Source organism: Coregonus lavaretus (genome assembly GCF_964263955.1).
Source record: "Coregonus lavaretus genome assembly, chromosome: 26".
Classification (NCBI taxonomy): domain Eukaryota; kingdom Metazoa; phylum Chordata; class Actinopteri; order Salmoniformes; family Salmonidae; genus Coregonus; species Coregonus lavaretus.
In genome coordinates this window covers 38746558-38767854 of record NC_140013.1, presented here as the reverse complement: position 1 = coordinate 38767854, position 21297 = coordinate 38746558, and the positions used below count along the sequence as shown (strand labels likewise).

The 21297-nt window shown below is 45.3% G+C and overlaps 2 protein-coding genes and 1 pseudogene across 3 annotated transcripts in view; 2 read left to right on the top strand and 1 right to left on the bottom strand.

Annotated features, from left to right (window-relative positions):
* LOC311102031 (vomeronasal type-2 receptor 1-like) overlaps nucleotides 1–14907 on the top strand; it is a gene marked incomplete at both ends in the record, with an annotated part of 59841 nt that extends 44934 nt beyond the window's left edge. Inside the window, 3 exon segments of the mRNA XM_084143248.1 lie at nucleotides 271–680; nucleotides 14618–14816; nucleotides 14818–14907. Coding sequence (XP_083999374.1) covers nucleotides 271–680; nucleotides 14618–14816; nucleotides 14818–14907 — 699 coding nt within the window.
* On the top strand, nucleotides 6910–7955 carry LOC311101464 (vomeronasal type-2 receptor 1-like; annotated as a pseudogene). The gene is made up of 2 exons: nucleotides 6910–7161; nucleotides 7372–7955. The product of its transcript is annotated as a vomeronasal type-2 receptor 1-like (transcript).
* Nucleotides 14908–15447: 540 nt separating the features above from the next.
* Nucleotides 15448–19799, bottom strand: LOC311102030 (extracellular calcium-sensing receptor-like; the record flags this gene model as incomplete). The annotated part of the gene is made up of 8 exons (XM_084143247.1): nucleotides 15448–15873; nucleotides 16102–16574; nucleotides 16671–16794; nucleotides 17007–17228; nucleotides 17385–17933; nucleotides 18013–18300; nucleotides 19151–19475; nucleotides 19573–19799. 8 exons carry the CDS (start codon nucleotides 19797–19799, stop codon nucleotides 15448–15450), a joined length of 2634 nt encoding a protein of 877 aa, XP_083999373.1.
* Nucleotides 19800–21297: the final 1498 nt, after the last annotated feature.

Genomic DNA, 21297 nt, shown 5'->3' with positions numbered 1-21297 from the left:
GTACATATTACCTCAATGACCTTGACTAACCGGTGCCCACGCACATTGACTCGGTACCGGCACCCCCTGTATATAGCTTCGCTATTGCTATTTTACTGCTGCTCTTTAATCATTTGTTACTTTTATTTCTTATCATTTTTTTATTGTTTTTGTTGGTATGTTTTTCTTAAAATGGCATTGTTGGTTAAGGGCTTGTAAGTAAGCATTTCACTGTAAAGGTCTACACCTGTTTGTATTCGGCGCAGGTGACAAATAACATTTGATTTGAAGCTGAGCTTCCTGCTGCTCTTCTCCTTGACTCTGTGTTTTCTGTGTTCTCTTACTTTCATTGGCCGGCCCTCTGAGTGGTCCTGTATGCTGCGCCATACAGCGTTTGGGATCACCTTCGTCCTCTGCATCTCTTGTGTTCTGGGGAAAACAATAGTGGTGTTGATGGCCTTCAGGGCTACACTTCCAGGCAGTAATGTCATGAAATGGTTTGGGCCTCCACAGCAGAGACTCAGTGTTCTGGCTTTCACTCTCATACAGGTCCTGATCTGTGTTCTCTGGTTAACAGTCTCCCCTCCTTTCCCCTACAATAATATGAAGACCTATAAGGAAAAGATCATTCTAGAGTGTGATGTGGGTTCAGCTATTGGTTTCTGGGCTGTGTTGAGGTTTATAGGACTCCTGGCTCTCTTGTGCCTTGTGCTGGCTTTTCTGGCTCGAAAGCTGCCTGATAACTTCAATGAGGACAAATTCATCACCATCAGTATGCTCATATTTTGTGCAGTCTGGATCACCTTTATCCCAGCTTATGTCAGCTCTCCTGGGAAGTTCACTGTAGCTGTGGAGATATTTGCCATTCTGGCCTCCAGTTTTGCATATTTGTACCAAAGTGTTCTATAATATTTTTGAAGCCAGTATTCAATTCAAAGAAATTTATGATGGTTAATATGCAATCCAAGACCAAATGAATAAATGTTTTGTTATCGACATGGATAGCTTCTTGACATAAATTGTATGCTACAATATATATATATATTGTATAAATATGTGTTCAGAATTCCCTAGGCTCCCATCTCCTTTCTTCAATAAATTACATCAATTTTGTTTTCAACATTAAACTATGCTACTGGAAACTCATTCAACTGGAGCGTGGACATTTCACTCCATTGTTATCCCCTAATATAGCGCCAAACACAGTTTCCAAATGTTCAAGTTTCTAGCGTTTTCAAGCATATTTCTACCGCTAGACATGTCCCACATTTGTAGCTATATCAATTATCACTCGCAAGAAGAAAGTTTAACAACGTTGTTTTAAATGTTAAGTTATATTGTATGGTCGACCTGTGAATGTTCTAGGGTTCGGGCTATTTTATCTTTATTCGTTAAAATGTATTTGGTTTGGAATTATGTCCTGATTAGTTCAAATGTATGTGGTATTGGCCATTGAGATTAATTGATAGATTGACATAATGTTAGCTAGGCCTAATTGATGAAACAGCCTGTTTAGCTGCTGCTAACAACACAAGTTCACAATAAATCTCACAGTAAATACAATAGACTATACCGTACACTCATCAACCTAACAAGGAATACAATTCATCAAAGTAATATTTTTCCATTATCTAGTTAAATTTGTTTCATTCTCTAGCTAGTAACGTAACATTTCACTCTCTGGATTTCTAAATCCCTTGCTAGGGAAGGCTAGCGGACTTTCATTAACTCATAAAAACAAGAAAACACATAACAGGGTGTGGATTTTTCTATGTTTAGTTTTCTATGTTTTTTGTTCTAGATCGTTTAGATCTATGTTGGCCAGGGTGGTTCCCAATCAGAGGCAGCTGTAGCTCGTTGTCTCTGATTGGGGACCATACTTAGGCAGCCTGTTGGCACCAGTTAGTTTGTGGGATCTTGTTCCGTAAAGGTTTGTGTTGTTGTAACCTCAGGACTTCACATATCGTTTGTTTTGTTCGTGTGTTGTGTACTAAATAAAATGTACGCTTATCACGCTGCGCCTTGGTTCCACCAGTCATCAGTCAACGTTCGTGACAATAACAAGGAATACAATTCATCAAAGTAATATTTTTCCATTATCTAGTTAAATTTGTTTCATTCTCTAGCTAGTAACGTAACATTTCACTCTCTGGATTTCTAAATCCCTTGCTAGGGAAGGCTAGCGGACTTTCATTAAGTCAAAAAAACGAGAAAACACAACATAACATCTTGACAAAAAGGGTTGACAATTTGGCTGTCCCCAAAGGAGAACCCTTTTTGATTCCAGGTAGAACCCTTTTTGGTTTCACACAATTTTTCAACAGGATTCGACTTAATCATGTAAAAACGACTGAATGAGCCCCCCCCAAAAATGTGATGATTTATTGATTTTGATGATATTAGTGAAATCGTGAAAATATGTTTGTCTTGTCTAGTAGAAGTGATGCAACCTCACAACTGGACACACCGGCACTACACCACACACTGCTAAATATGCATAAATAGTCATAGCTATATGTTACAAATGTGGCCATGATGCTTCATACCCTTGATAAGAAATGTTAGGTGGTTCCTCACCCTGAGGGTCAGGAGAAACTGTAATCCATTCTCCACTTTTCTTAAAACGGCCGCAACAAACTTCAGCTAAATTTAGCCACTGCTACATTTTTAACAGGCACCGCATTCCCCCCGGAATCACTCCCATGGATTTTTAGCTAAAGGTGGCTAAAGTAATGTCAGTGCCAGTATAGTTAGCTTTAGTTTGTGGTAGCTGTTTAAAGATCCTTACTGTGAAGTGTTACTTGTTTATCGTTCCATAAAGCCGTTCAAATGTTTTTAATGACAATTCCTTTTTTTTAAAGGTTCTAGTCTCCCTCTCTGTGCATTAGAGAGTGATTATACAGGCTTCAGCTTTCTCAATATACCTTTCTATTGTCCTACAGTCACTTTTAAGCTATGTGTACAGGATATAATATCTTTGTACCCACCAAGTGGTGCCAATCCAAGACTGCCAGTGCTGAACCCTCAGGGAGAAGCATCACTGAGTAGTTTTTCCAGTGGGCACACCTCCTGCCTGTCTAGACTCAAACCCACACACACATCCCCAACAGGAACAGAGGTGTATATAAGACCCAGACATAGAACGGAACCCGCTCACAAGATGCTGAGTGATCATGTGTGGACTACAGAGGGTCATACTCGGCTCATTGCCATTGCGCTGCATCCACACAGCGTTTGCCTGTGAACTATTGGGCCGGTTTGACATGCCTAGTTTGTTCAAGGCAGGGGATGTCAGACAGAACAGCACCGGAGAAGATGGCTGCAGTTTTACAGCCCTCTAACCAATTGTACTATTATGTGTGTTTTTCCGCGTTATTTGTAATTTATTTTGTACATAATGTTTCTGCCATCGTCTCTTATAACCAAAAAGAGCTTCTGGATATCAGGACAGCGATTACTCACCTCGTATTGGACAAATATTTTTTCTTCAACGAGGCGGCCGCGAAGGATATCATACAGACACCCGACAAGGCCCAAATCCCCGTCATTTGCGTGAGGAAGAGACAGAGATATCGCGGACGCAGATCGGGGTGCCTTGTAAGGATCCGACGGCGAGCGAGTAAACTGCCTCTTCCATCAATCCTATTAGCCAATGTTCAATCTTTTGAAAATAAAATGGACGATTTAAGATTATGGTTATCCTACCAACGGGACATTAAAAACTGTAATATCTTATGTTTCACCGAGTCGTGGCTGAACGACAACAATGATAACATTCAGCTAGCAGGCTATACGCTACATCGGCAGGACAGAACGGCTGACTCCGGTAAGACAAGGGGAGGCGGTCTGTGTATATTTGTAAACAACAGCTGGTGCACAAAATCGAATACTAAGGAAGTCTCGAGGTTTTGCTCGCCTGAGGTAGAGTATCTTATGATAAGCTGTAGACCACACTATTTACCAAGAGAGTTTTCATCTATATTTTTCATAGCTGTCTATTTACCACCACAAACCAATGCTGGCATTAAGATTGCACTGAATGAGTTGTACAAGGCCATTAATCAACAGGAAAACGCTCATCCAGATGCAGCGCTCCTAGTGGCCGGGGACTTTAATGCAGGGAAACTTAAATCCGTTCTACCTCATTTTTACCAGCATGTTAAATGTGCAACCAGAGGGAAAAAAACTCTAGACCACCTTTACTCCACACACAGAGACGCATACAAAGCTCTCCCTCGCCCTCCATTTGGCAAATTTGACCATAACTCTATCCTCCTGATTCCTGCTTATAAGCAAAAACTAAAGCAGGAAGCACCAGTGACTCGGTTAATAAAAAAGTGGTCAGATGACGCAGATGCTAAGCTACAGGACTGTTTTGCTAGCACAGACTGGAACATGTTCCGGGATTCTTCAGACAGCATTGAGGAGTACACCACATCAGTCACTGGCTTCATCAATAAGTGCATCGATGATGTCGTCCCCACAGTGACCGTACGTACATACCCCAACCAGAAGCCATGGATTACAGGAAACATCCGCACTGAGCTAAAGGGTAGAGCTGCCGCTTTCAAGGCTAAACCACTTCTATGCTCGCTTCGAGGCAAGCAACACTGAAGCATGCATGAGAGCACCAGCTGTTCCGGATGACTATGTGATCACGCTCTCTGTAGCCGATGTGAGTAAGACTTTTAAGTAGGTCAACATTCACAAGGCCGCAGGGCCAGACGGATTACCAGGACGTGTACTCCGAGCATGTGCTGACCAACTGGCAAGTGTCTTCACTGACATTTTCAACATGTCCCTGACTGAGTCTGTAATACCAACATGTTTCAAGCAGACCACCATAGTCCCCGTGCCCAAGGACTCTAAGATAACCTGCCTAAATGACTACCGACCCGTAGCACTGACATCTGTAGCCATGAAGTGCTTTGAAAGACTGGTCATGGCTCACATCAACAGCATTATCCCAGAAACCCTAGACCCACTCCAATTTGCATACCGCCCCAACAGATCCACAGATTATGCAATCTCTATCGCACTCCACACTGCCCTTTCCCACCTGGACAAGAAGAACACCTACGTGAGAATGCTATTCATTGACTACAGCTCAGCATTCAACACCATAGTGCCCTCTAAGCTCATCACTAAGCTAAGGATCCTGGGACTAAACACCTCCCTCTGCAACTGGATCCTGGACTTCCTGACGGGCCGCCCCCAGGTGGTAAGGGTAGGTAACAACACATCTGCCACACTGATCCTCAACACGGGGGCCCCTCAGGGGTGCGTGCTCAGTCCCCTCCTGTACTCTCTGTTCACCCATGACTGCATGGCCAGGCACGACTCCAACACCATCATTAAGTTTGCCGACGACACAACAGTGGTAGGCCTGATCACCGACAACGATGAGACAGCCTATAGGGAGGAGGTCAGAGATCTGGCCGTGTGGTGCCAGGACAACAACCTCTCCCTCAACGTGACCAAGACAAAGGAGATGATTGTGGACTACAGGAAAAAAAAGAGGACTGAGCACGCCCCCATTCTCATCGACGGGGCTGTAGTGGAACAGGTTGAGAGCTTCAAGTTCCTTGGTGTCCACATCACCAACGAACTATCATGGTCCAAACACACCAAGACAGTCGTGAAGAGGGCACGACAAAGCTTATTCCCCCTCAGGAGACTAAAAAGATTTGGCATGGGTCCTCAGATCCTCAAAAAATTCTACAGCTGCACCATCGAGAGCATCCTGACTGGTTGCATCACCGCCTGGTATGGCAACTGCTTGGCCTCCGACCGCAAGGCACTACAGAGGGTAGTGCGTACGGCCCAGTACATCACTGGGGCAAAGCTTCCTGCCATCCAGGACCTCTATACCAGGCGGTGTCAGAGGAAGGCCCTCAAAATTGTCAAAGACTCCAGCCACCCTAGTCATAGACTGTTCTCTCTGCTACCGCACGGCAAGCGGTACCGTAGTGCCAAGTCTAGGTCCAAAAGACTTCTCAACAGCTTCTACCCCCAAGCCATAAGACTCCTGAACAGCTAATCATGGCTACCCGGACTATTTGCACTGCCCCCCCACCCCATCCTTTTTACGCTGCTGCTACTCTGTTAAGTATTTATGCATAGTAACTTTAACTCTACCCACATGTACATATTACCTCAACTACCTCAACTAGCCGGTGCCCCCGCACATTGACTCTGCAACGGTACCCCCCTGTATATATAGCCTCCCTACTGTCACTTTATTTTACTTCTGCTCTTTTTTTCTCAACACTTTTTTTGTTGTTGTTTTATTCTTACTTTTTTTGTTTAAAATAAATGCACTGTTGGTTAAGGGCTGTAATTAAGCATTTCACTGTAATGTCTGCACCTGTTGTATTCGGCGCATGTGACCAATAAAATTTGATTTGATTTGATTTTCCCTGTATTCAACAAACAAGAGAACAGCAATACCTCTTTTGTGAAGGAGCCTGCTGAATTGAACTGACTCCCGAGTGGCGCAGTGGTCTAAGGCACTGCATCGCAGTGCTAGCTGTGCCACTAGAGATCCTGGTTTGAGTCCATGCTCTGTCGCAGCCGGCCGCGACCGGGAGACCCATGGGCGGCGCACAGTTGGTCCAGCGTTGTCTAAGGTAGGGGAGGGTTTGGCCGGCAGGGATGTGGGTTTGTTTCCCAGGGGGCCTGTATGATTTTTAAAAATAAATAAACATGTATGCATTCACTAACTGTAAGTCGCTCTGGATAAGAGCGTCTGCTAAATGACTAAAATGTAACTGTGCTGGGTAAGTGTGAAACCAATCTGTACCATGAGATAACGGTTGTGTCTCTCTCATAGTCTGTTCATTCTGATTATTAACTCATTTTCTGACCTTTTCTTCTCCTGAAAATCTGCTCTGGCAGATTTGACTCTCGGGCCTTTCCCTGGACCCAATGATGATGTTTAAGATTGATGAAATAAACAAAGACAGTAGTCTACTGCCCAACGTATCCCAAGGCTACAGGATCCTTGACTCGTCTGCGTCTCTCACCAATACTTTACGGGCTGCTCTGACGTTGGTTAACATGCCAGAGGAGATAGAGCCTACTGCCCCATGCCCCCCTACTATATCTGCCCTTATAGCTAAATCAGGCTCTTCTCAGTCCTTGGCTATGCCTGGAACACTGGGACCACTCAGAGTGCCAATGGTAAGGGGCCAAGGGCTGCACACTTCATTTGTGATGGGTGTCTAGCTAAATTGAAAAGATGTGCAATACTGCTGTACATGATAGCCTGTAATGTTTGCATGTCAGGTGTGTGATGTGTTCTCATAATTGCAAAGCTTAATAATGCCCAGAGTGAAGATATAAATATTTTAATTTACATTCTTCTTCATTCTTCATACTGCATTTTATCTGGTCAGTTACTTTTCTACATGTATGTGTCTGAGTGATAGAGCTAAATACCCCACATTTTTTCGCACCATCCCTAGCGATTACCACCAGGCTAAAGATTTAGCAGCCCTGGTCAAGCACTTCGGCTGGACTTGGATTGGGGCGATACAGTCCAATAATGACTATGGTCGGAATGGGGTCCTAGCCTTCACTGAACAGGTAAAAAAAACTAGGGGTTTGCATTGCGTTCGTTGGGACAGTGTTACGAACGTACCAAAGCCGTAAAAAAACTTGATGTGGTGGACATGATCAAACAATCAACAGTCCAAGTCATCTTGTCATTTATTCCTGATGAGTGAGGTGGCGAGAGAACAAAACAGACGTTCCGTGGTTCACCAGCGAGGCCTGGATCACTGCAGCCCGGCCCTCCACCCCAGAAATATACAGCTCCTTCGGTGGGGGTCATAGGATTTGTGGTGCGGAAGATGGCCATCCCAAAACGACAACACTTTCCCATGGGCATCAGTCCCTACACAGATCCAAAGGCTGCCCTTTGTGAGGGATTTCTGGGAGAAGGTGGTGGGTTGTCATCCTCGCTCAGCTGGTGAGCCCTCAGGCTCTGAGAGGAGCAGTAACACGCATATACTGGAGCGGAGACACTTGTGGACTCACAATATCTATTCTTCAATGTCACACAGCTGACAGTGTCTTATGATGTCTACAAGGCAGTGTATATCTATCACAAGGCAGTGTGTGAATCTATCACAGATACAGCCTACTGAGGTGAGCTGGGGGAAAAGGATTGGCTTCTTTTCTATTTTTATTTTTTTGTGTATTGGTATTTTACCTCCCTTTTTCACCCCAATTGGTAGTTACAGTCTTTGTCCCACCGCTGCAACCCCCGTACGGACACGGGAGAGGCGAAGGTCCTCCGAAACACAACCTAACCGAGCCGCACTGCTTCATGACACAGTGCCCGCTTAACCCGGAAGCCAGCCGCACCAATGTGTCGGAGGAAACACCGTACACCTGGCGACCGAATCAGCGTGCACTGCGCCCGGCCCGCCACAGGGGTCGTATATAGCGCGATGGGACAAGGACATCCCTGCCGGCCAAACCCTCCCCCACCCTGGACGACGCTGGGCCAATTGTGCGCCGCCCCATGGGTCTCCCGGTCGCGGCCGGAAGGATTGGCTTCTTTCTTGTCCTATTTACATTCATGCAATAACATACATCTTTCTCCATCTCGTCATCGTTAGGTCAGTGATAAACTAAAGACGGTGCATTTCATAAAATCAAATTGGTGAGGCCGTGTTCTTTGACAAAAATGGAGAACCCCCTGCCTCGTATGACATCATCAACTGGCAGCTGAGGGCAGGGCAGGTTCAGCATTTGACTGTGGGCCAGTTTGGCTTAGCTGCTAACCTGGCCTACAAGCTCAGCATCCAGGAAGATAACATAGTCTGGAGGACAGGGAAATCGGTAGCTACAGCAACACACATTTTACTAAATATTATTTATTTATTTACTGTCTTTGCATGGAAAATCAGTTCTCAGTTCATAGCACAAAATATATACATTGTTAACATGCTATTTATTTTCCTCATTAGATTCCTGTAGCAGTGTGCACTCAAATCTGCCCTGTTGGAACCAGAAAAGCCCAAATCAAAGGAAAAGCTGTCTGCTGTTTTTGATTGCATCCCCTGTGCTGATGAGACAATAGCCAAAACAAACAGGTATGCCTACAGTCCACACACTGGAATATCAACAGGTAGGCTTACAGTCAACACACTGAAATATCAACAGGTAGGCTTACAGTCAACACACTGAAATATCAACAGGTAGGCTTACAGTCAATACACTGAAATATCAACAGGTAGGCTTACAGCCCACACACTGGAATATCAACAGGTAGGCTTACAGTCAACAGACTGGAAAATGTAAGGGATAATCAATGAGGGGCTCTGCGTTCTATGGAAAATAATGACCAACGTGGAAGGTGTGTTCCACGACACGCTAGCGGAGTGGAACTAACCTTCTATGGAGTTGCATTATTTTCCAGAGAACGCAGAGCCCCTCGTTGATCATCCCTTTTATACCATGGCTATAATTTAACACATTTGACACTAGGAATGTGTTCAACATCCACTGAAGTAGCTAGCAAGTTTATGAGATAGCTACAGTAGTTGCCTTGGTAACCAAACAAACAGACTTGCTAGCTAACCAAACCATCAGTCCTGGCTTGCTATTATGAAAATTGAATTCAACAATGCCAATAATGATTTCAATTCGACTGTCACGATCGTTTACGGATGAGACTGACCAAGGCGCAGCGTGATAAGCGTACATATTTATTAACGTACTGAACACGAACAAAACAACAAACAAACGATACGTGAAGTCCAAGGTAGACTAATAACATACCTATACGGAACAAGATCCCACACAGACTGGTGCCATAAGGCTGCCTAAGTATGGTCCCCAATCAGAGACAACGAGCTACAGCTGCCTCTGATTGGGAACCACCCTGGCCAACATGGATCTACACGATCTAGACACTCAACATAGAAAACTAAACATAGAAACTACACACCCTGGCTCAACATTTAAGAGTCCCCAGAGTCAGGGCGTGACAGTACCCCCCCCAAAGGTGCGGACTCTGACCGCGCCCCATAAACATAACAGGGTAGGGGCCGGGTGGGCATTCCGCTTCAGAGGCGGATCCGGCTCCGGGCGTAACCACCACTTTCTCTCACCACTTGGTGCGAGGGGCAGGAACAGGCCGGACCGGGCTGGCGACGCGCACCACTGGTTTGGTGCGAGGGGCAGGAACAGGCCGGACCGGGCTGGCGATGCGCACCACTGGCTTGGTGCGAGGGACAGGAACAGGCCGGGCTGGAATGGGAATACGCACCACTGGCTTGGTGCGGGGGAAAAATGCACGGTCTAGAAAGCCCTTCAAGCCAATCAGAAATGAGTGTTCAACAATGCCATGGTATAACACATATTATAAACTGGGTGGTTAGAGCCCTGAATGCTGATTGGCTGAAAGCCGTGGTGTATCAGACAGTATACCACGGGTATGACAAAACGTTTATTTGTACTGCTCTAATTACTTTGGTAACCAATTTATAATAGCAATAAGGCACCTCAGGGGTTTGTGGTATATTGCCAATATACCACGGCTAAGGGCTGTATTCAGGCACTCCGCATCGCGTCGTGCTTAAGAACAGCCCTTAGCTGTGGTACGTTGGCCATAAACCACACCCCTCAGGCCTTATTGCTTAAATACTGTAGGTATCCACCTAACTTTCGAACGTTGCTATGGGCACAGCCAAACAACGGAAGTGATGGATTCGACTTCCGCTTTACTTCCCTACTGCAGCTTGCTGGTGGCAAACTTGATATAGTAAATTATTTGAAAGAGTCAATTCATAGAATATAACAGTCAAGTAAACAATATAAGTGTAGCCGGCCGTCGTAGCCGGCCGCGACCGGGAGACCCATGGGGCGGCGCACAATTGGCCCAGCGTCGTCCAGGGTAGGGGAGGGAATGGCCGGCAGGGATGTAGCTCGGTTGGTAGAGCATGGCGTTTGCAACGCCAGGGTTGTGGGTTCAATTCCCACGGGGGGCCAGTATAAAATAATTTAAAAAATAATGTATGCACTCACTAACTGTAAGTCGCTCTGGATAAGAGCGTCTGCTAAATTACTAAAATGTCAAATGAAAAAATGTTTAAGTGTAATCTGATATTTATTTCATTCAAGTTAGCTAGACCTACTAGTAGGCTAGTTCTGTTGTGATAATAACGTTAGTTGTGTTGAGGTAGAGTTAATTAAGGCAGGGCCATCCGCCAAGCCAATAACTATAACGATAACTATGATGACAAGCTATAGTCTACACTGGAAATATAAACCGTTGGTGAGCAGTCACACTAGAGGAAAGCTTCCACAGTCCTACACCTGTCAATCAACTGACCAACGCACCCTACTGCACACTGCCTATTTAATAAAGCGGTAACACAAGAATGACCTTTTCATTCATGAGGTCTCTGACGTACTGGTTCAGACCATTCAGTGCTTTCAGGGTGTGTTCATTGTCATAGTGACAACTGGAAATTATACTTAAATGTACATGTAGGCCTAATGAAAAATAATATTGTAACGACCCGGTTACAACGGTTTATTTATAACTTATTGCGGTTTATAAGCGAGGATATCGACTCTGCCACGTGAGCATGTTTTTGGGGCACAGTCGATGGCAAGCTGGACTTCGGGCCAGAAGGTTGAGGGTTCGAGACCTGCTCCATGCCTGTTTCATTACAACATAATAAATCATATTTAAATGCAGCAATTCAACAACAAATGCCGTATAGCCTGCACATCTTTTACGGCAAGCATGCCATTGCCTCGTTGCTAAAGTTGTTTGCAAGTGATTTCAATTTTTTCTAATGGTTGTCAATTCCTATGGGTCTTCTTTTTCACTGTGCTCATCACGGTTTTGTCCCGTGCAACTATTTGCAATGCATCAGTGCAGCAATGATATAACCGGCCAAAAGTGATCACACCAATGCACATTCTCTCCTCAACTTTCCCAGACATGCATCTTCCACGCTGCTGTAGGTCTGTTTTAAATTCAGCAATTAGCAAGAGCAAGCCTGCTTCTTTCCCCTAATAGGCTATTAGGTCTAGTATAAAAAATTATCAAAATAATAAATGAATAAATATGTCCTGTAGCGTTTGTAGCCTATAGCTTTTCCTGGGATTTCACGAGAAGATGACTGTTTCGGAGAGGCTTATTTCGGAGAGGCTTGTGTAGCCTATAGCCTGTTGCACACTGGAACAGCTGGAAGAGAGAGGCTAGTGATGTGTAGCCGAAGTAAGAAGCTAAATATTAGCTAGATATTAGGCCACTCATTAGCTAAATATTAGGGATATAGGCTAAATATTTGCAATAAAAATGTATTAACAGATTATGAAATGGCATATCTGTAGTGCGTTCTTCCAGGATGTGCTCTGTAGTTCCCGGGCACACAAAGCTCCACTATTCATTAGGCCTAGGTTTTTAGACAATACAATTGTTATATCTGGGCTACAACAAATAAAATCGCACTGCTTTGCTTTATCTTGGCCAGGTCGCAGTTGTAAATGAGAACTTGTTCTCAACTGGCTTACCTGGTTAAATAAAGGTGAAATAAAAAAAAACTATGCAAATAGTCCGGGTAGCCATTTGATTAGCATTTCAGGAGTCTTAAGGCTTGGGGGTAGAAGCTGTTAAGAAGCCTTTTGGACCTAAACTTGGCACTCCGGCACCGCTTGCCGTGCGGTAGCAGAGAGAACAGTCTATGACTAGGGTGGCTGGAGTCTTTGACCATTTTGAGGGCCTTCCTCTGACACCGCCTGGTATAGAGGTCCTGGATGGCAGGAAGCTTGGCCCCAGTGATGTACTGGGCCATACGCACTACCCTCTGTAGTGCCTTGCGGTCGGAGGCCGAGCAGCTGCCATACCAGGCAGTGATGCAACCAGTCAGGATGCTCTCGATGGTGCAGCTGTATAACTTTTTGAGGATCTGGGGACCCATGTCAAATCTTTTCAGTCTCCTGAGGGGGAATAGGCTTTGTCGTGCCCTCTTCATGACTGTCTTGGTGTGTTTGGACCATGATAGTTTGTTGGTGATGTGGACACCAAGGAACTTGAAGCTCTCAACCTGCTCCAATACAGCCCTGTCGATGAGAATGGGGGCGTGCTCGGTCCTCATCTCCTTTGTCTTGATCATGTTGAGGGAGGAGGTTGTTATCCTGGCACCACACGGCCAGGTCTCTGACCTCCTCCCTATAGGCTGTCTCATCATTGTCGGTGATCAGGCCTAACACCGTTGTATCGTCGGCAAACATAATGATGGTGTTGGAATTGTGCCTGGCCATGTAGTCATGGGTGAACAGAGAGTACAGGAGGGGACTGAGCACGCACCCCTGAGGGGCCCCCGTGTTGAGGATCAGCGTGTCAGATGTTTTGTTACCTACCCTTACCACATGGGGGTGGCCCATCAGGAAGTCCAGGATCCAGTTGCAGAGGGAGGTATTTAGTCCCAGAGTCCATAGCTTAGTGATGAGCATTGAGGGCACTATGGTGTTGAACGCTGAGCTGTAGTCAATGAATAGCATTCTCATGTAGGTGTTCCTTTTGTCCGGGTGGGAAAGGGCAGTGTGGAGTGCAATAGAGATTGCATCATCTGTGGATCTGTTGGGGCGGTATGCAAATTGCAATGGGGTCTAGGGTTTCTGGGATAATGGTGTTGATGTGAGCCATGACCAGCCTTTCAAAGCACATCATGGCTACAGACGTGAGTGCTACGGGTTGGTAGTCATTTAGGCAGGATACCTTAGTGTTCTTGGGCACAGGGACTATGGTGGTCTGCTTGAAACATGTTGGTATTACAGAATCAGTCAGGGACAGCTTGAAAATTTCAGTGAAGACACTTGCCAGTTGGTCAGCGCATGCTCGGAGTACACGTCCTGTTAATCCGTCTGGCACTGCGGCCTTGTGAATGTTGACCTGTTTAAAGGTCTTACTCACATCGGCTACGGAGAGCGTGATCACATAGTCATCCGGAACATCTGATGCTCTCATGCATGCTTCAGTGTTGCTTGCATCGAAGCAAGCATAGAAGTTATTTAGCTCGTCTGGTAGGCTCGTGTCACTGGGCAGCTGGCAGCTGTGCTTCCTTTTGTAGTCTGTAATAGTTTGCAAGCCCTGCCACATCCGTCGAGCGTCAGAGCCGGTGTAGTACGATTCAATCTTAGTGCTGTATTGACGCTTTGCCTGTTTGATGGTTCGTCAGAGGGCATAGCGGGATTTCTTAGAAGCGTCCGGGTTAGAGTCCCGCTCCTTGAAAGCAGCAGCTCTACCCTTTAGCTCAGTGTGGATGTTGCCTGTAATCCATGGCTCCTGCACGGTGGTTCAGATATTTATCCGTGTGCTCTGGCTAAACCTGAAACCACCTTATCAATAATAATATGCCATTTAGCAGACGCTTTTATCCAAAGCGACTTACAGTCATGTGTGCATACATTTTTACGTATGGGTGGTTTGAACCCACTACCCTGGCATTACAAGCGCCATGCTCTACCAATTGAGCTACAGAGGACCACACGGGGTCCCATACAGGGACTTCAGAGATAGTCATAGGAAGATCGTTCTAGAATGTAATACTGGTTCAGAGGCTGCGTTCTATGCAGTGTTGGGATATATAGGTATAATTTTAGGGATATGCTTGGTTCTGGCTTTTCTGGCTCGAAAGCTGCCTGATAACTTCAATGAAGCCAAATTCATCAGCTTCAGTATGCTCATATTCTGTGCAGTCTGGATCACCTTTATCCCAGCTTATGTCAGCTCTCCTGGGAAGTTCACCGTAGCTGTGGAGATATTTGCTATTTTGTCTTCTGCCTTTGGGTTGTTGATTTGTATTTTTTGCTCCAAAATGTTACATAATTTTTATAAAACCAGAGGAAAACAGCAAAAAACATGTCATGGGGAAGAATTCTAACAAACGCCAGTGATGTACTTAGCTATGGTTATTAAAATCAAAAGTATGTATGCCTTGATTATCTTTTTTTATTATTATTATCTTTGCTTTCATGTAGCTAGCAGTGTAAAGAAATGTCTTCTCGGATCGCTGAGTGCTGCTACTGCCAAGCAAATCTATGGAAGGTGATTTATCACATTTCTATGGAAGGTGATTTATCACTTTTCTATGGAAGGTGATTTATTACATTACCATTAATGACTCATAATCAGCCTTCTATGTACTGCTTGTTTTATTCCAATATATACTTGTTTTACCAAGATGTGTGCAGTTAAGTAAAATGCTAATAAATAACACATCATAAAATCTCATTAAGTGTGTCTCGTTTTATTTCAGAATAAAGAGCACATGTGTACATTTATTCAATTTCATATAATGTTATGCAACTTCTTCCTAACCTAAGATACATATTTAACATATTATACATGGTCAATATTGCATAGAACTCAGTGATGAATGCATTATAAACTAATAAATTAAACATGCTGATCAGGAATCATCACATAGAAATCTATTATCCTTTGAGCATCATGTGTTTCCTACTGTTTTTTTCTGGTCTCAGCATCACAATGTAGCACTTAGGGGCAAATATACAGACAAGGAGGCCAAAGGCAGAGGCTAGAATGGCAAAGATATGGACGGCCACAGTGTACTTCCCTGCTGTGCTCACATACACAGGGATAAAGGTGATCCACACAGCAAAGAAGATCAGCATGCTGAAGGTGATGAACTTGGCCTCGTTGAAGTTGTCCGGCAGTTTCCGGGCCAGAAATGCCAGGATGAAGCACAGACAGCCCAAGAGGCCGATGTATCCCAGAACGCACCAGAAGGCGACTTCTGACCCCATGGCACAGTCTATGATGATGACAGAGCTGAGGTGGCCTGTGTTGAGGTTGGTGTAGGGAGGTCTGGTCAGCAGCCAGATGAGACAGATCAATCCCTGTTGGGCAGAGGGAACCATATCAGTGTTAATATTGATCAAGTGATTCATTAGTCTGATTAATTTTAGTGTCTTTTACTGCGTTAAGTCAGGCAGCCCAGATCTGATCTTTTGCCCAGTTATTGGCAAAAGATCAGATCTGATTGGTCAAAAGGCTGGCTGGCTGTGTTAACGTAGCCTTAGAGGTAGAAGTCAATGAAAACAAAAGCAACAAGATCAGATTTGTACCTGGACGGCGGTGCACAACACAACACTGGCTCTCTGCTGGGCAGGGCCGAACCACTTCATGACATCATTTCGTGGCAGGGTGGCCCTGAAGGCCATGAGGACCACCATGGTCTTGGCCAGGAGGCAGGAGATGCAGAGGGCAAAGCTCACCCCGAACGCTGGGTATCGGATCCGGCACAGCCAATCAGACGGCTCCCCGATGAACAACAAGCCAATCAGGAAGCAGACGGAAAGGAAGAGGAGGAGAAGGAAGCTCAGCTCCATGTTGTTGCCGCGGACGATGGGAGTGTGTCGGTTGGCAACGAACACTGCCAAGACAGTGAGTGAGGCACCGGCCCCAAGAATGGATACCACACTCAGGACGATACCCATGGACTCCTGATAGGACAGGAACTCTATGGTCTTTGGAACACAGCGGTCTCTGGCCTCGTCTGGCCATGTGACGTCAGAGCAGCGTATGCAGTTTAAAGAATCTGACAGAGAGGAGAGAGAAAATAGGGAATGGCAACACTGTTCTTTAGTTCTGACCAATGACTGGTGAGAAAGGAGGGATATGAGGGAAAACACACCAGTTTGATTGCTGACCTCCCCCTCAGCACAGGGGATGCAGTCGAAGCAGCAGACAGGCTCCCCCTTCTTCCTGGCTACACGGGTGCCTGGGGGACAGCTGTCACTGCACACTGAGCGAGTTGCCTGGGGGGCAGAGGCAGTGGCACCACTCAGATATACTGATTGCATGTAATAAGGGGTGTGCAGGGAAAGTGTTTCAGAACGCTTTTCAAACTAGCCAAATGTAGTTTATAAAATGCCAACTTGATATTCTCCAGTGACGTTAAGAAGACAACAAAGAACAGACTGAGAAGTAAACGTAGAACCAAGCACCTAGACTGTGATATAGGCCACACCTGCTTTCCCACAGGCCACTGAATCGCTGAGTCATTTATGACCAGTTCTAGGCCATCGGCCAATGAGGCGTCATAGAACCCCACTTTGACTAATCGCAGGGAGCCATCATGCCCCCTCTGCCAGTTCATGAGGTCATAGGAAGCGATGGGGTCACCGTTGTGGTCAAAGCTGACCTCCTCCCCGAGTGTGGAAAACTTCGCCTGCTTCATGTAATGTAGTAGCTGGGGAGAGAGGAGTGGAGAGGGTGAGACAAGAAACGATACACTCTACTCCACCTACTGGTGTGTGTTTTGTGTATCTGCATGCGTGTGAATGAGAAACAGGCATTGATATCTATTCAGCAACACTGAGCAGAGTATCTTCAGCTATAGACTCACTTGCCACGGTTTAACATGCATTGGGTCCCCACAGGTGCCATTGATAAAAGGCCCCTGGCCAGCCACACAGTTGGTCATATGCTGCAGGGCGTGGGCGATGAGATACACAGCCTTGTACACGTTATAGGACACTCTGAGCTGGCTCACATCAGCATAGGGTGTGTACACATCCCCCAGGACCTCTCTTCCGCTACAGGGCTCTCTGTCCAGGTAACTGGCAGAGTGAGAGTGGGTGTTTAAGGATCCGTTCACTCTACAGTTGAACGTCTCTTCCCAGAACTCTGCCAGGAAAGCCGACTGACGTCCGTGGGACGGTCCTAGTCTGGTCAGAAAGTCTTTGAGCCCGGGAATAACATCAGCCTTCCGTATCCCAAATCCCAGCGTTCCCGTCAGGAGATCTCCGAACTCTCCCCACAGGGACTTGGAGGTGGCCCAGGCCTCGCTGGCAATCAGCTGCAGCCCTGTGACATTCCGCTGCAGACACTCCCTGAGGATACTCCGAAGCTCCGACTCACCAGAGAAATTCAGGAGGACTCGGGAGGATGAGCCCTGGGTAACAATGACAATAATAACAAAAATGTATAATCATGTACTTTTAAGACCTCCTAAGTTTTATTTCTTTACTCACCTGGATAGTGTCCACCAGCCGCCCCACAGCCTGCTGGGTAAGGACCACTGGGTAGAAGTGGACGTAGGCAGCACACACACCATACTGGACGGACTCCTGTAGAAACAACTGGATGGCAAAGCGGGCATAGTCAGACTCCACGCCGATGACGCCCACCCAGGTCCAGTGGAAGTAGCGTACCAGGCGAGCTAGGGCGCGTATCTGAAAGGCATCACTGGGCATGGTGCGCATGAACGTAGGGAACTGCTTCTGGTCACTCAGACAGCTGCAGGACGCAAAGTAGCTCACCTGAAAGAAGAGGGAACAGCAGGTTCAAAGTTCACTCTGCAAGATGTCCTCAAGCATTGCATAGAGCTTTTAATATTTACGATATATCTGTACTCAATGTCATGATAAAAATAAAAAATAAACATTTGAAGATATGAAATAACATGTTTCCTGCCAAAGTAAAAATACAGTACAGATGTGGGATCTTAATTTGACTAGTATTGTCACAGCAAAAGAATCCTGCAGCAACAGGATTTCAACGTTTAGTCCATAATGTTGCTTGATCTGCAGTCAGGCTATTAGATGTCCCAAATTAGCCCACATGAAAAGTGCAACACTGTTAATATAACCGTGTGTTAACGTGGGTTTTCAGTGAATTTATGTAAATCACAAAGCTCATCTGTACTTCCTACGCTGCAGGACAATTCTCAGCAACAAAAGAGTGATCAAATTAAGATCCCTTATCTGTGTATTATGATCTACAAGCCAGTCCAAAGCAGAGAGAACAGCAGGTTAAAGGTCCACTCCGTAAGATGTACTCAAGCATTGCATATAGCCCTTCATTTTCATATAGCAGTCAAGGAAAGCAATTCCATGACAAAATGTATAGAATTTCGAATGTAGTCTTAAGTTATGAAATAGTATGCCTCCTGTCAAAGTAACAGTATTTACAGTAAGAATCTGAAATGTAAATGTAGTAGCGTCAAGCCGTCTATATTTTAAGGGTATTTCCATTTCGGCTACTATTATGAGTCTTACTTTTACCAAGGCCCTACCTCCATCAAAAGCCATTTATCAACTATAAGAAGATGATTACACAATGATAAAAGCACAATGTACGTAACCCTAGGTAGGCCACAGGTAGTCTCACCAGGGGTATGTGAAAGGAGCCCAGAGTTCTGAGCACAGCCATAGACACCCCAGAGGCGGCGTCTCCTATGATAACAGGGGACTCGGCCCTGCGTACAGCAGCACAGTCCGAGCCTGGACCCTGACCTGCACCCCTGGAGCCTGCTCCCCTGTCGGGCTGCCCGTTGACCAGCAGCAGAGAGCCTCTCAGGGACACAGGCACGTGGTCACAGCTGTCCCGGATGTGGAACCCCAGTGTCAGGTGTGGGAGCAGGTCCTTTCGTTGGTTGATCTCTCTCACTGCAAACATCATGGTCTGCATCCAGCGCAGGGCCCTGGAACTGAAACTGCAGGGAAGAGGATAGCAAGTGGCTTAGAATCAATGCACGTGGAGAGAGAAAGAGACAGACAGACAGAAAACATTCTTCATTTCTCATCACTTACTATTCATATGTAGTCTGTTGCGGTTCCCACTGAAATGATGTCACAGAGGACACAGGACTATAGTGGAGAGGGAACAAGCCCCCAAGAACCACATCTCCCTCCTGATAGAAGCTGCTCATCTCCTCTTCCCCCAGGAAAGTGCACCCTTCCTGGGCTGTGGCAGAGCGAACCCTGGTGGTCCACAGGAGAAGCCCCAGCAGCAGGAGTCTTGCAGAGAGGTGTGCCATGGCAGGCAGAGAGTGGATGTATGATGTGAGATCAGTCAGGGCTTCCAGTCCACTTGTGTGGCTGTGGGGTAGGAGGCTTGCTCCCTATATAGGCCCCGGAAACCTGGTTGTGATGACATCACTGCATACAAAGTCCTACTTTTTTTTTTTTTTTTATTGCAGTGCGTTCTCTAATGAGTGGATCTTAAAGATAGAATCCGTAGTTGTAACAATAACAAAGCCCCTACCCCACCTCTGTGTTGGTCAAATGTAACCACTCTCAAATTCATAGACAGAGCTATGGATGCAAGGACTGACCATCCATGATATTAACATTATAGTTTTAACCATATTGTTTGGCTATACAGTGTTTGTTTCCATGTACATTATTTACAAACATTGGAGTAAAATGTGTTTATATTTTGTGTTCTGATGGGGTACGACAGTTGAAATAAGCTCATGAGGCATTTATAAGTTATGTTCTTCTAGAATCAATGGGTATATATCATTAATTTAATTCCAAAAATAGATGTAGCAACAAAGGAATCTAGCTTTAAAGGGATCATTCACCCCATAATCAAAGTGGATTTCAGACATTTACGTACCAGATTTCCTGCTCAACAGTAGGTGTCAGCATATGCACTGCATTAGAACAAAGCTGTGTTGAATCGTCTGTGTGTGATGTCACCACAATTTCTATCAGTCCATCAATGAAAGATAAGAGGACATGAATACAGCCATGCTTACAAATGTGCATTGGTAGTCTTAAACAAATCTACTTTGAAACAAAAATATACACCTTACACACATGGTTATGGTCATTTAAAAAAAAGAAGACATCTGTACCATGTCAGATATAGAGTTGAAATGTATTACATTTTGAGTTTGCATCCCAAAATCACACATTATTTATATACAGTACCAGTCAAAAGTTTGGACACTTTTACTCATTCAAGGGTATTTCTTTATTTTTACTATTTTCTACATTGTAGAATAATAGTGAAGACATCAAAACTATGAAATAACACATATGGAATCATGTAGTAACCAACATTTTTTTGAGATTCTTCAAAGTAGCCACCCTTTGCCTTGATGACAGCTTTGCACACTCTTGGCATTCTCTCAACCAGCTTCATGAGGTAGTCACCTGGAATGCATTTCAATTAACATGTAACAGACACATCTAAACATCAACTGTTCAGAGGAGACTGCGTGAATCAGGCCTTCATGATCGAATTGCTGCAAAGAAACCACTACTAAAGGACACCAATACGAAGAAGAGACTTGCTTGGGCCAAGAAACACGAGCAATGGACATTAGACCGGTGGAAATCTGTCCTTTGGTCTGATGAGTCCAAATTTGAGAGTTTTGGTTCCAACCGCCGTGTCTTTGTGAGACACAGAGTAGGTGAATGGATGATCTCTGCATGTGTGGTTCCCACCACGAAGCATGGAGGAGGAGGTGTGATGGTGCTTTGCTGGTGACACTGTTGGTGGTTAATTTAGAATTGAAGGCACAC